We start from the raw sequence: 15,369 nt of genomic DNA, 5'->3' as shown, positions 1-15,369 counted from the left end.
TTTTAAGGGTCCATATGTACATCCCTACAGGCATTCAAAGGGTTATGTGAAGACATCATGAAGTACACATACAGAAGAGGAAGTTTTTGGGCTATAAACTATTATTAAAATCAAAAAAGTTGAGTTAAAGCCTATCTTGCCCTATGATAATGTGGGGTTTCCCTACCTAACTGAAACTAAGGATGGTCTGTGTCAGGAAGTCCAAAGTAAATGACCATCTCTGTCCAGACCCTATACTTGCCCTCGCATCTATGTGTTCAGACTGCGTAGGGATGTCAGCGTCAAATGAAAACGTGTTCAAACAAAAGTTTAGAGCGTTGTCCAGCTCTTGGTCGGAATGAGACCCTCCCTTATTCCAAATAGTTCACTTTCAACCGCAAGGGGTTCCCTTCCCCAAGCTTTCAAGTCTTTCTCTGTTTTCACAACACAATTCCTCAGGATTCCTCCCAGCCTTCAGTCTTTTTGTCTCTTTCATCAATATCATAAAGTACAACTCTTTCAGTTCCTAATATGCCAGCTTCTCTGGATATTCAACCATAAACATATAGATGAATCACCTGGCCTCTCTTTACTGGTCTAGGCGCAGTTGTCGGACCACACGGTCCACCCATTACAGGTCACACAACCGACATACCTAATTGGCTTCTTTTCCACCATTGCACCACCACTGCTTCAGCTCAACCATGGTGTTGGATTTATATTTCACAGTCCTTTTCAACACTTGTTTTGCCACCATTGACGTGTCAGATTATCAGGCTCTCTCATATTATTGCCTTAGTTTCAACTTGCAACTTGTACAGTTTATGGCTCTTGCCAATGCTTGCTTTCTCTTAACTTGCACATTTCACAGTTCCTTGGTATCAGGGAACGCTTTCCTCCACTTTCCACTCCTGTGGCATTCATTCATTATTGCTTTCCATTGGATCGGTATTCAAATTGCATCTCATTCATATCCAAAGCAATGTAGTTGCACATTCCCAGTTCACTCTCCTGCTGGGAATGTGCACCCTGCTCACAGGTTTCTCATTCAGTTTGAAGTTTTCAAGTTTTACTGTTTTTCTGGCCATCTCTGCGGCCATCTCGATTTTACTACAGTTTGGTATTCTCAAAAAGTTCCTTTCACCACATTATCATAACCGTTAAACATCAGTTTTTTACATTTTCGGTACTGGCAATCACATTGCCTTCGCTGTCGCCCGCTCTCTCGTGAGCTCTTCGACCTTCCTTCACCATGCGGCCCACACCACAGCGTCCCAAAGTCACTCAGCTTCACTTGACTTACCGGGTACACTGTCTTCATGTGCCCTTCTCCACTTCGGTTGGATCTTCTGTGCTGCAGCAGACCCCGGCTTGTGAAGTCCCTCGTCCTGGGAATTGGACAGCTCGGGTTACCGGAGCAGGAGTCCCCCTGACTCCTGGAGGTCGGCAGCCAAACTCTGCCACCAGAGACCTTCCGACAACGCCAGCCACACTCTGCTTGCGCTGCAGTGACTCTGCAGCACCTCAGCGCTTTGGACACAAGTCTACCGGCTTTCTCATCTACCTTCTCCGTCGGCAAGCACATTCTCTCACTCCCCTTCTTCCTCATTAGCCTCACCTGAATGGGCTATTTATACGCCCCTTTGGCCCCAGGTGCAGGCCATTCACCTTGAATTCACAACGTTGTTGGTACTCAGCATCCCTCTTCCTCATCTCAGTACCAGAGAGGTGCGTGTGAATATCTGAGTTAATAAAGGCTGAATGGTTCCTCTGTGGTCTCGTCTAAGTACCAGAGTGGTATACATTGGGAGATGATTTTCTAATACAATGGGGAAGGGATTGGAAATATCCCATAAAAGCTTGGGGGATATTTCATTCCTGATGAAAGGTAAATGGGGGATACCGTGTCCCAACCAATGGTGCCTCACCCCACTCCCCAAGTCTCCTCCTCCCAGGTGATCCTCCCTAGCATATCCACCCACAGGGTCAGGATCCAAGAGCGATGGTAGCCGTCAACGTGTTTCAGGTGTTCGTGATTATGACTGAGTGCCTGACTCTGCCTGGCCTCATTACCGGGACAGGATCATTGCAGATCACTAGTGGTAATCTTCCTAGTCTCAGTCTTCCTCTTCTTCGTCTCAGTAGTTGGGCTGACACAGAAAGGAGGGGGACTATGGGAGTTGTAGTATCCCCCAAAAGGTAGAGGGAATATTGGGCAAGTTGTCAGGAAATGGGGGATACCATGTCTCACCTTCCCATGTTTCTTCCCCACTCAAGGACCCCCCTACCCAGGTGATCCTTGCTCGCATGTCCACCCCCAGGGTGAGGATCCAAGAGCAATGGGCTTTCCTTGACCACCTGGGGGGGGAGGGGAGGATACTTTGGGTAAAGAAGTGAGGGCGCCCTCAGATTACACAGTTAGTAGCAGTGAGTTAATGGCATGAGGGATCACACATGATTATATTGTTATGAATGTCATAACTTAGCAAGACAAACCAATTCACAGATTTCACAAAAGAAAACGTTATGCAACAGCGTCGGAAGGTGGTATATTCGTAGCAAGCTAGCTAGCAGAGGCTGGAGACAGAGGGATTTAATAAAGCCAATGTATAGTCTTCAAGGGAGAGATTTCAGAGAGCTTGTAGACCATCTGAAGGGGGTCAAAGGTCAGCGGTACTCTTTCAATAGAGATTTCAAGTGCAACTTTTGGTAAAGCACATGGTAAAGCCGTCACTGAAATCTTACAAATTGCAACATCCCACTCTGCAGTGAAATATAATAGAGCTTCATATGGTCTTCTGGGAGGGAGCATGCACTTTGCAGGGCAGACTTGGTACATTCCATCTATCTGAAGCCAGAGTCGGCTATAGGAAGTCTAGAATGGGGCCCAACTTGTATCAGAGCGCCCTGTCAAAGCGGGCAAGGATAGCTAGGGCCTTGGCGGTATTGACCCTATACGCTGCAGTAGTAGAGATGCGCTTACCAGCTGTAACCAGCTTCTTGCCCTTTGGGTCAGGCGGGACCGAGCAAGAGGGTGATGGGTCAGAAGACCCCTTCCTCGCAGCAGCCGGGAATACGGAGTCCGGTGTTGGATGGCCTCAGAGGCATTTAGGGGTCATGTCCAGGACCCTATACTTCTTTTCCAGCCTCTCTTTCTTTTTGCTGGAGCAGAGTAAGGATTCCTCATTACCACTAATCCGTCCTACCAGATGTTGTCTAGTAGCGGGACTGAATTCACAGTCTTTCTCCGGTTTGGCAGACAATGTCTTGGACGACGGTCTTGGGGTCGTCGACGGGGATTTAGATGACGATGAGTGATGTTTTGTCGACGGAGTTCGAGTGGTCAATGGAGAGGGGGTGGAGGACCTGTGATCACCCACAGATGGGGTCCCCTTAATGGTGGCAATCGGTCGAGGAGATGTAAACACTGTGGCCGTTGTGCTCAACGATGAGGAAATGTGAGCATTCAATGACTTCACCATTTTAGGAAGCTTCACCTTGGAAGTGTCCTCAAAGGACCTCGACCTCTTGTCAGACGGAGTACGCGCCTTGGGTCTGTTAACCCTGGAAGAGGCATGACTGCGTACTGATGCCGAGTCAGAGGCCTTGCCTTCCTCAAACCATGACACCAACCTCCAATGGAAATCCTTCCTGGTCTTTGAGGCGAAGGACTGGCAGATGGGACATCCTTCAATAACATTGTCCTGGTGCAGGCAATTTGTGCACTTCTGATGGCGGTCCTAAATGTAGATGTTTTTATGACTACATCTTGAGCAGGCCTTGAAGAAGCCCTTCTTCTCAGCCTCCAACATGGCACATGCAGTAAAACAGTGCACTTGCAGTGCCCAAAACGCAGCTTGTTGCCCTGCACGAACTGGAGATCCAACGGAAGGTGGGATCTCTATCAGCAACGGGTCCCCGCTGCCGACAAGTCACAATGGTGACGGATGAAGAAAAAGAGACGAATACGGACCAAAAATAGGCAATCAATCTTGAGAAAACCGAGGAGCGAAACTGGAGGACTCCCAACATGAAAACATGTGGTAAAAAGCTGAAGATGGCCACCAGGGGTGTAGCTAAGGAGGACCAAGGTCACTGGCTGGGGCAGTATGACCCAAAACGACAGTAATAGACTATGTAATCAACAAGCAGTTTTTTATCTTAAAACTGCTCTATATTACTGAGGATTCCCGGCTGGAGGAAGAGGAATATTCATAGCATGTGAATCCATGTAAGACCCCATGCTCGAGAAATAAACAATCAGCATTCTTAGCACTCATCTATTTTCCCCACTGGGCAGAGGTATTGGTATTGGGCGTATCACCTCCTATTGCGGGATAGCGATAGGTTTGACTCCCTATTAGTGCTCTATCATTGTAAAGTAGGCTGGCAATAACACATTTGCATTTCTATCTAATAGTTCCATTAGAAGCCATTCGACGTTGCGCCCCCTACACTAGGCCCCCAAGCTTACCTCTGGCTAAATGGCTGTACAACCAGCTGCAGCTCCAGATGCAGAAACATGTCCAACCCCATCCAGGAAAAGGAAGACACACTCCTTATGGACAAGAAAGACCCATGCGTTTCTGTTCAGCTTCACGTCTCTGCTGCAGTCGAGACAGTCGACCACAAAGCTCTACTCAACATTTGTTGAACACGCATTGATATTCGATGCCTCAGACATGCACTGCATTGACTACTTTCTCACAAACACCAAGTGTATGGATGGGATCCTGCAGTTGGCAATGATGTCAGATGACCTATGGAGTGGCACCAGGGTCCATTCAGACCATTCTCATCTTCAAGCTCTACCTGGTGCCACTGGGGGCATGCGATGCTGACCTCAACAACAAAATGCACTAATATGATGATAGCACCCAGCTCTACCTCAAGGTCAAATGCACTGATGATATTCACCAACTGAAACACAGCCTTGTCCTCCTTTAAGCAGGAATGTGGAGTGTCGACCTAAAACTAGAACGCCTACATTCCTTTTGGAGGTGTCTCCAAACACGAGAACTCTAGAATTAGCTGGCAGGTGAAATTTGCAACTTCCACCAACAACTCATCCCCAGCAACATTGCCTAGCAGCAAAGTCCCTGGGGCGGTTGGTCTTCCCATCGAATTTTACAAAGAATATAGGACAGATATCCTTCCCCCACTGCTGGCGATGTTAAATGAAGCCTTCGAACACAGTGTGTTACCAGGGTCGTTGCGAGAATCAATAATAATCCCCCTCCTCAAACCTAACAAACTGGACACAGAATGTGGGTCATACAGGCCTCTGTCCTTGCTGAACCAAGATGGAAAGATCCTCACTGCAGTGATGGCAAAGCGGCTGAGGCCCATGATAGACAAATTCATCCACCTGGATCAGACGGGATATGTCCCACATAGGAACATTCCTAACAATATGAGAAGGTTACACCATGTAAACACTGGAATACATAGTGGGCAGTACATTATACACGCCAGACTTCTGAAAAGCCTAAAACGGAGGTGGCTTGACCCCGTCATGCCCTTGCAGTCGGACAAAGTGACTCAATCATTTTATGATGTGTCTGAAGGAGGACACGAAGTATCACGTAAATACGAGCATTTAATGTTTAAGGTGGGCGGACAGATAGATCGGATTCGACGGTACTAGGAAGCAGACCTGGGAGAACCATTTTCTAACGAGGGGTGGTGCAGAGTGAAATTGTACCACAAAAAGGTGTCGAGGAACGCAAAACTAAAATAGATTCAGTTGTGACACATAGAGCAAACCTGACTCCGAACAAAATAGCCAAATTTAGCCAAGCAAGGGTTCAGAAGTGCCCAAAATGTGGGGAGGTGGATGCTGACTTGGTGCATATGTTTTGGGCGTGTGTGGAAATTGGCAGGTTTTGCAGAGAGGTGGCACAATCGTTGGAAAAAGTGGAAATCACTTTAGATGTGGAGTCTCCCAAAGCTTGTCTATTGGGAAGGTTCCCGGAGCCCAAACGGGCTCTGCACGTAAATAAACTTAAATATTTAGCGTATATCCTGGCAAAAAGAAGAATAGCAATGAGTTGGCAAGCTCAAGCAAGACCTGTGGCACAAGCGTGGTGGAGAGATGTATTGAAATGGGCTAAAGCTGAGACCACGCTATGACAGGAAGCGTCCAGCAGAGAGGGAGAACAGGGAGGGGGTGGGGGTCAAGTCTTGGACAGACTCTGAATGCAAAACACAGGAAGTGGTAGTGATTCCCACACAGGAAGCTACTGTTGAAACACAAAATGAGATCAACGAATAAAGTAGGAATAAAGGGTGCGATGTAAGCCTAGTCTGAGTGGGAGTTAGGGGGGAGGGGAGTTGTTATGTTATTTGAGGTGTGTTGGTTGATTTGAAATATGTAATGTGCCTTGTTATTTGTTCAAAATAAATTAAAAAAACCTTTTAAAAACTCCTCCCCAGAAACAAGTCCCTCGGCCTTACCATCGACTGTAACTTTTACTTCAATACTCACATCACAAGGAGACACAGAGAGCCTGGAACCAGCTCTCACTACACCGCAGAACCAAGCCCTTCATCTCCTCCTCAGACACTTTTTCCAAGCCCTAGTACTTGCCCAATTGGAAGACAGCAACAGCTTTTTGCAGGTGTCCCAATGGCAACCCCTGAAAGCCACCCATCCTGATGCAGCCTGCCTCACTGAAGAAACAAAGATATGAATCCACATCACCCCCACAATCAAGGAACATACTAGTTACCCCATCAAGACTGCATCTTCTTCAAGCAAGATATGAAAAGTAGATTGTGTTGTGAAAGACAGTGAACACAATTCACTTTGGAGCTAGAAGGGTCTCTGTGGCACTCTCTACCCTGTGGAACAATTTTACTTGACAACATTTAACGAACTGCCTCTTTGCACTAGTTCATGAAACTCCTCATGATTTGGCGACTAAAGCAAGACTGCTGACAATCTCATACAGAGAGTGCAGCTCTTTCCAGGACTTTCTTGCCCTCTCACCCCTCTTACTTGCTGCTCAGCCACCCTTCCGCCTGTACTCCCTTCCCCACTCAGTCTCACAGACTGGTTCCCCCATAAGCGTGGTTATAGCTTGATGTCCTTGAGTGACGAGAGACAATCTAAATGGTGCATGGGTTTTATGAGGTAACGAGCATCCCTGTATGATCAGTATAATGATGTTACCACTCCTTACACTGGCCCACGGATCCTTGCAAGACTAGCAGCACAGGCCCCCATGCACCAAGCCGCCAAACAATGAAATCTATGCAAGTGTCCTACTGAAGACTATCTTCAAAGTTCAGAGGGCCCAGGACTATGCAGCCCACCTCTGTCCTAGGACTCAAATTTTCAATGCACATCACACAAGCAGTGAAAAGGATTGACTGGCAACTAATTAGAGGCTGGCATTTAATGTGGGTTGCTTAGTCCGCAAAAGCCTAAGCAGCGAACACCTGCCTATATGCAAAAGCTGACCATGCCGTACCAGCTGACCACATGTCATCGGTCATTTTACCAAAAGCCCAAGTGCCTCCAGCCCTGGAGATATGAAAGGGTTGTGAGAACTACCCATAATCATGGGTCAGTGCCATAGAATCCTTTACACTGCCTTCACCAACTTGAAACTGACTATCGTGCTGCACAAAAAACTAAAAAGCATCACCGTCTGGCAAGAGTTTGACAAACTCATCTAACCGGTGTCTTTGAAGCATGTCCGTTGCATCCCCCTATCATGTATCAGTTGTGTCACCGCGTGTGCCCTTCAGAGCAATCAAAATACATAGAAAAGGAAAGGCCTGGATCATTTCATGCAAGAAAATGCAAGCTAAAGAAAACAATGCAGGCATGGCTATCATGTCAGGCACCAGGAGAAGACCTTAATGTGCGCAATTTGAATGGGGATGTCTTGTTTTAAGTGTACTGGAAAACATTTTAAACATATTTTCTACCATTAACCACAAGCACAGGGGTATTCATAAAATGTGTGTTAAAAGATTGGCACAAGAGGTCATGTTCTAAATGTGTGGCAAAATAGAAGTTTGAGGAAATGTCACATACCCTCAAATCCTGCATCCTCTGCTGCAGGAGTTCTGCCACGGCGTCCTCTGGCATGCTCGCATTGAGGAGACCGTGCCACTGTTCTTCCAGTGTCTCAAAGTCAACGCGGGCCTCTGTGCACCGGTTGACATAAGACTCGCATAGGACTAACAAGGGCTGTGTTGACTTCAGCTGATCCGAGAGGTCTTGGGTCACTGATGTCCATCTGACAGATCGGAGGTATAGCAAATTGAAGCAAACGTCAGTGCAGGTTTAGTATAACCAAAACCACAGCAACATTTTAAAACATCTCTTAACAGGACCCATCATTCCAACTGACCACCATTGACCTTTATCAATTTGGAGGGGACGTGGGGACTATTCACTTTCTGCATAATGTTGTAGAATGGTCTGAAAAATTTGACAACAATTAAGGCACTTACAGGAACACAACGCAGGGGGAACTAGAACAACGTGTTATTTTGCAAATGTTTCATTCTGCTCTCAGCAAACATGACATTTATTTATTAATTTTTCCATTTATATAGCACACTAAACCCAAGGCATCAAGGTTATGTTACATACACCAGTTACTCACAAGGAAAGATGTACAGATAGTCAGCTGAAGCCTGAAGTTTCACGACCATTGCCCTCCTACCCCTAGCTGCGAGGCTAAGAACCTCGGGGTCATCTTTGACTCCACACTTTCCTTCTTCGCCCACATCTCTGAAGTCTCTAAAATGTCAAACTTCCCACTGTACCTCCTCAGAGGTACTCTCCCTTTCCTCTCCTTCCCTCAGAAGCTCACTGTCTCCCAGGCTCTGGTTCTCTCTAGGTTGGACTATTGTAACAGCCTCTTTTTAAATCTACCTGCCTCTACTCTCCGCCCTTTGCAACTTATCCAGAACAGGACTGCGAGACTAGTCCTTGGCCTCAAGCCCTGGGATCATATCTCTCCAGCTCTGAAATCACTTCATTGGCTCCCAGTGGATGAAGGATTAAATTCAAAACCCTCTGCATTGTCCACAAGGCTTTCTGGGGCCTGGGTCCAAAATACCTTCAGCTATCCCTACGTAAATACCTCCCCTCTTGAGCTCCTCACTCCTCTACCTCTAATTCCCTCAGGGTCAGCCTCCCTGCCACTCTGAAACTTGAGAAGAACCATCTCCGGTTCCGGAAGCACCTCACGACCTTCCTCTTTGCTTCTGCCTTTGCACCCCCTCTCCCCTGCTCATCTGTTCTCTCTCGGCACCGTGCACCTGGCCATCCTCTGTCCTCTGGACCCAGGTACCTGCTCACCCTGCCACTCTCCCGCACTGCCTCCGGGCCACCCCTTGCACTGGGGTCTGTATCTGTACCCATACAGCCCCCCTTTTTCTTCCTGCACTTATCAGACCTACCCTGTCTGCTGCCTTAAACCCAGCACTTGCACTTGCTGGCTGCACTACCACCGTTTATTGCCTTTATTATTTATTTATTATTATTTATGTTTCTCCTTTGCTCAGCACTTTCCACTTCTCCCCCCTTCCATGCACTTTTCCCCCTCTCCCTCTTCGATGCACTTGTGCGTTCTCAATGTCACTGGGCCTAGTAAGATAGTTGTTTTGTTCTCCCCTGTTGCCCTCCCTTGCCTTGTCACGCTCTGAAACACTTGTGTACGAGTGTGATAGAAATAAAATTCAATTCAATTCAATCATTATTTATGCAAACAGCCAAGTCTTTAAAGATTTGCGGAAGGTCCATTATGATTACTCAGCATGCAAGGCCGGCACAAGTAAGTTCCATTGTTTGGTGCAATTGTTCAGAAACTTGAGCCGCCCGCTTTAGTCCATTTAAATATGGGTTGGACGGGACAGTTGGCGTAGGCCTTTCTGGTTGGTCTGGATAGGTTAGTTTTCCTAATTTTCTGTGAGGGGTAGGGGGAGCCACATTGGAGAGACATGTGTGTGATTGAAAAGGTTTTGAATAGAATCCGTTTTCGAATGGGGAGCCAATGGGCATTTGTTCTTGACAGGGTGATGTGCTCCCTTTTGGGGATGTTGAGGGTTGCTTCAAGTGTGTGCTGGATAACCTGCATTTTTCGGATTTTGTGTTCAGAAGTGCCTGCAAAGAGTGCATTACAATAATCGAGCCTGGATCCGATAACAGCTTGGGCAATTGTAAGGCAACTGTCGGGGGATAAAAAAGGTCTGGGTGCGTTAATCAGTTTTGTAGTGTAAGTGGCCGATGCAGGCGATGAAATTCACTTGACAATGAGTGAGAACTTATCATCCAAGTAAACTCTCAGTGTTTTCACTGAGGAAGACACTTGGATTGGAATGCCATCAATATTGAATGCAGAGTATTGGGCATCAAGCTTCTTGATCACCGCCGACGGACCTACCAGGTGGATCACTGTCTTTTCATTATTAAGGCAGAGGCGGCGAGTGGCCATCCAGGCCTGGATGGTCGTGTAAACAGCGTTTAGGCAGCTGGAGCCTTCGAGGTAGTCGCCGGAAAGGGCGAGTAAAATGTGGGTATCATCGGCATAGTTGGTATAGGATATGCCGGTAGAGTCTAGTAAGTCAAATAGAGGTTTTGTGAAGATATTATAGAGGGTCAGGGAAACACAAGACCCTTGTGGCACGCTGCACAGGCTAGGCGCAGGGGTGGCACTCGTATTTTCAGAAAATACTCTGATGGATCTTTCCTCCAGAAAGGAAGCAATCCACGACGAAGCCTCAGATGAAAAATCTGCTGCACAAGTTAGGTGATGACAAAGAATCTTGTGGTGGACCAGGTTGAACGCAGCCGTAAGAACAAGGAGTAGCTTACCAGCTTACCTTCATCCTTGATCTCATAAATCTGGTTCATCTGCTGATTCAGTGCTGTGGCCGGGACAGAACCCCGACTAGTGCATACCTAGGATTTGGTTGGCTTCCAGGTAGTACTTAATTTGCACATAGACTACTCTGTCCAATATTTTCAGTAGGAAGGGGAACGCTATAATTGGCCGGTAGTTGTTGGGGACTGTAGAGTCTTCATATCTCCCAAAAGAGGGGCTGAGCCTGCTTTTAAAGCCAAATGGACCACAGGGATTGGTGCAGGCTAAGCCTACCTCAATTAACCAATCCTGTGTCTCCACCAACAATCTCCTGTATGTGTGAGGTCATAAGCGGAGTGCTTTGCAACAGAAAAGGTAAAGGGGTGAAAGCATGTAATACTAAGTCCCACCTATCTTGCTATCTGTTGGGGATCAAAGGGTGTCTCTGGTTAATGGAGCTCTCGGTGGTTCCCGATTAAAGCAGGTCTTTCTTGAAGCTGCGGTGAGACCATATTCTTAGGCTCCTGCAAACCACATTCTGGTAACTTATGAATGGGGTCCCCCTGCGGGGAGGACACCTGTTAACATGCAGTCCCAGACATGACAGCTCACTGTCAATCGATACTGAGGGCGGAAGATGGCTTCAGGTTGACATAGTTGCATATGAAAGGTTGTTGGGGTTTCCGGTCTCCTTTGTTAGCCTCTGAAGCCAGGCCCCATGTGAGCCTGTTTGAATACCCTCTGAATGGTATACAAATTGCTGCCCCCAGCTGTAGGACCCAAAAAAGGACAGGGAAGATCCATGGAGCCTTTGTTAGTTAATCACGCTGGCCATGGCAGGGCGAAGGTTTGGTCCTCCCTTTTCTGGAGATGCATCGTGTACTCCGCCAGTCATATCCCAACTAAATATGACAGGGGGGGCTGCACCTGTAGGCTGTGTCCACCCAGAGTACACGGCTCTATGTGCATGCCGTGCAGCGAGCATAGGAAAATGTGTGTGGATTAGCCCCACACATTTTCCAGAGGTTGATATACCATCATTCAATTTCATTTAAATATTTCATAAAAATCCCAGGTCAAGCGCACACCCACTGTGTGGATGGTCGAATTCCACACACAGCCACAGCACACCCTTCCTCTGCTTTGCATTTAGCAGCATTCCCGACCGGCAGGCAGATCCGCGTCTGCAGCACTATCCTCTCCTTCTCCTTCCCGTGACTGTCTTGACCTCCATCAGCTGAGTTTGGGTTGTATTTAAACTTCCCAGCTCGGCTATTTCTTCTCCAACAACTAGACCGTTGCACTTGATACTCGGTCCCAATAATCATTGTAGGGTGCAATCAAAGGCCCCAAACTGAAGGTATCTTTCACATGAAAAGCAGGATTTTAAACACTGACCCAAAAATGGCTTTGCATGTGTATTTTTCAAGTTAAAACTGAAGGGCCATGTGGAAAGGTCCTACCTGTCACTACCAAAGGAAAAGCTTTAATCCACAAAGGAAGAAGGAATTCAAAGGTGCCTTTCACACGAAAATGGGATTTCTAAACACCAACACAAAGATGGTTTTTGCATGTGTGTTTGCAGTTTAAATGTGAAAAATGTTTCCCTGCTAACATAAAAATGTCAGCGAAAAAGACAAGGCGTGTGTTGGCAAAATGTAATATATATTATGTTTTGCATACAAAATACCAGTGACATTTGAAAAGCCCACGTGATTTCCATAAAAATGTTTCTATGGGTCAGAGGCAAACTCTTTTGCTGGCTGTGGGACATATGTCACTAAAATAGGTTTCTGGCTGATCTGAAAATGTTCCAAATGTGAGAGTTGGTGAATGAGTGGAGGATACCATTAGGAATAAGGGTGTTCAATTACATATTCATAACGGTTATGTTTTTTGGTTAAACGGCAGAAAATTGCCACACGAACGTGCAAAATAGTGCAGACCTGGCCGTCGTCTTATTTAATTTCCCATAATTAGCTGAATTTGAAAACATATATATTATGGCAGTTGAGAGTAAAATTATGAAGATTTGCCACATAATCTCAGGTTTGACAAGTTGGTCAAGTACAATGTCTATACAACTAGCCCCACTAGCCCACTCCTCACTTGATGAATCTGTTGGCGATGCAGTAGATTTGTCTGTAGAACTTTCCTTCTTCTTTTCTCTCCAGGTGGTTCTTGTGGACTTGGTGCCGATCTTGCTCTTGGGTTTGAAGAGAGAAGGTCGGGCTCGCCTGGAGGCCACTATAGCAAAGAGGCTATGTGCCCGGCAGCGGGGACTCCAGGGAGCCCACCCCAAACCAGGGAAAAACTGGATGAAAAACCCTGGTAGATCTTGCTATGGATGGTAGCTGATGCAGTCCGTAGAGAAATCCAGTAAGAGTGAAGACGAGAGTAGTATTGCCTACAAGTACCAGAATGCACTGGTTCTTGTCATAGTAGACGGTTGCTTGTTGTCCGGGTAGAGGTCCAGATGGCGTGTGGTTATCACGCGGAGAAAATGTAACACAAGTAAAGGACCGTGTGTCAGGAACACACGGCTCCGACGGTAGACACCGCTCACAGAGAACAATGAAAGCTGGGGAACCGCCCAGCGTGGGAGAGAGTACAGCAGTAGCAGGAAGGGCTGAGAGAGAGGCATACAGGTTACGGCGACAGACGCCGCGCAAGCGGAGAGTTAGGTAGTCCAGAAAGGAAGGAGGCAAGGAGCCGTTCGAGTGGAAAGCAAAACCCACTAGCAAATGACAAACAAGGAAACCAGAAAACAGGGAGGGAACACAAGAGGGAGCAAAAGCAAACTTACTCGCGGGTACAAAGTAAGGAAGTTGCAACGCACAGGTGCTTCTCATCTGCTGGTCTTTAAGGCAGCTAATGATGGAAGACTAGAACGCACTGTGCGTTGTATGGAATAAATCAGTCCTTCTTCCATATCGACCATCTCCTCCATACCTTCCATGGGCGATATGTGACAGTTATGACCCCTTCTCAGTTGGCACCCTCCTGGTTTTCCCGGGTGCAGTCGATGGAACTTCTGAATGAGACGAGGTGCTGATATATGTCTAATAGGTTCCCAAGAGCTCTCAGACATTGGGTACCCCTTCCATAGTACTAGATACTGCAAGGTGCCATTCTTGTACCTGGAATCAAGGAGTCTGGAGACTTCGTATTCCTTGGTTCTCTCTTACTGCTGGAATTTGATTGTCTTTTTTATTTTTATTTTGTGCAAGTCCTCTGTGTATTCTTTCAGTAAGGAGGTGTGAAACACCGGATCGATTCTTCGTAGTTTGGCTGGCAGAGCCAAGCGAAAGGCCACCGGATTAATTTTAGCCGTGAACCAGAAGGGTCCAATGTAACGGGGAGAGAACTTGCCTCGGTGTATCCACCTGGGTAGGTATTTGGTTGACAACCATACTCTGGTACCAATTTCCCATTCAGGGTTGGTTTGTCGCTTGAGATCTGCCCACCTTTTGCTGTTATGAAGTGCCATCTCAAGGTTGGATTGTGTCTTCCTCTGAAGGTCTTGCAGAGTATTCATGAGCAGATCAACGGAGGGAACATTAGAAGAATTCTGACCAAACAGAGGTATGTGTCTGGGATTAAATCCATAGGTGCATGAGAAGGGACTCATGCCTGTAGAGGAATGTCTGGTGTTGTTGCAGGAAAATTCTGCCATGGGCAGAAGCTGATACCAATCACTCTGTTCTTGATTACAAAAACACCTGATGTACTGTTCTAAAGTTGCATTGAGACGTTCGGTTTGTCCATTGCTTTCCGGATGAAACCCTGACAAAAGGGATCTTTTTAATCCTAGGAATTTGCATAGAACAGTCCGAAATTTCAATGTGAATTGTGTGCCGCGATCTGATACTATGGTCTGGGTAGTCCGTGTAATCTGACCACGTCTCTCAAAAACACCTCTGCAGTAATGCATGCTGTGGGTAATCCTTTTAAGGGTGAGAAATGAGCCAATTTGCTGAATGAATCGACCGTGACCATGATGGCCGAGTACCCGTTAGAAACGGGTAAGTCTACGATGATATCAGTGGAGATGTGTTGCCACGGACCTACTGGAGGGGTTTGCAATATACGTACTCATTCTGGGCACATACAGGACATGAGGCGACATAGTTCCTGACATCTTTTGCCATCGTGGCCCACCAGAATTGCCTAGAAACCAATTCTAAAGTGGCATTTTGTCCCTTGTGTCCTGCTAATGGTACGGCATGACACCAGGCCATTGCTTGTTCTTGTAAATCGGTCGTAGGCAGAAACAACAAACCTTCTTTGAATAACATATCTCCCCTTTGAGTCATTCCCTTGTTTAGAGGGTCGTTTTCCTTGCTCTGGGTGGATTGTACTTGTTGCAGAAAAGTGTTAGGGGTATTAACAAACCGCTTTCCTGCTAAAAGGATCTCCTGACCCTGATAACCTCCAAAGTCTCCTTGACTGCGTGAGAGAGCATCAGCAAGAGAATTGTCCTTTCCTGGTAAGTATGTCAGAACAAAGTCAAACTGAGAGAAAAAATAGGCCCATCTGGCATGTCTGGAATTCCGGCATT

The 15,369-nt window shown here is 46.7% G+C and overlaps 1 protein-coding gene across 8 annotated transcripts in view; it reads right to left on the bottom strand.

Annotated features, from left to right (window-relative positions):
* SYNE2 (spectrin repeat containing nuclear envelope protein 2) overlaps positions 1 to 15,369 on the bottom strand; it is a 1,840,150-nt gene that overhangs the window by 311,107 nt on the left and 1,513,674 nt on the right. For all 8 annotated transcript variants that reach the window (XM_069638223.1, XM_069638224.1, XM_069638227.1 and 5 more), the window contains one exon: positions 8,027 to 8,231. In XM_069638223.1, coding sequence (XP_069494324.1) covers positions 8,027 to 8,231 — 205 coding nt within the window. The remainder of the gene's footprint in view (positions 1 to 8,026; positions 8,232 to 15,369) is intronic.

The sequence above is a fragment of the Ambystoma mexicanum genome, chromosome 14 (assembly GCF_040938575.1).
Source record: "Ambystoma mexicanum isolate Mex_15411 chromosome 14, UKY_AmexF1_1, whole genome shotgun sequence".
Lineage (NCBI taxonomy): Eukaryota > Metazoa > Chordata > Amphibia > Caudata > Ambystomatidae > Ambystoma > Ambystoma mexicanum.
Note: the sequence above shows the minus strand (reverse complement) of the source record. Positions and strands in the feature narration are given on the sequence as shown.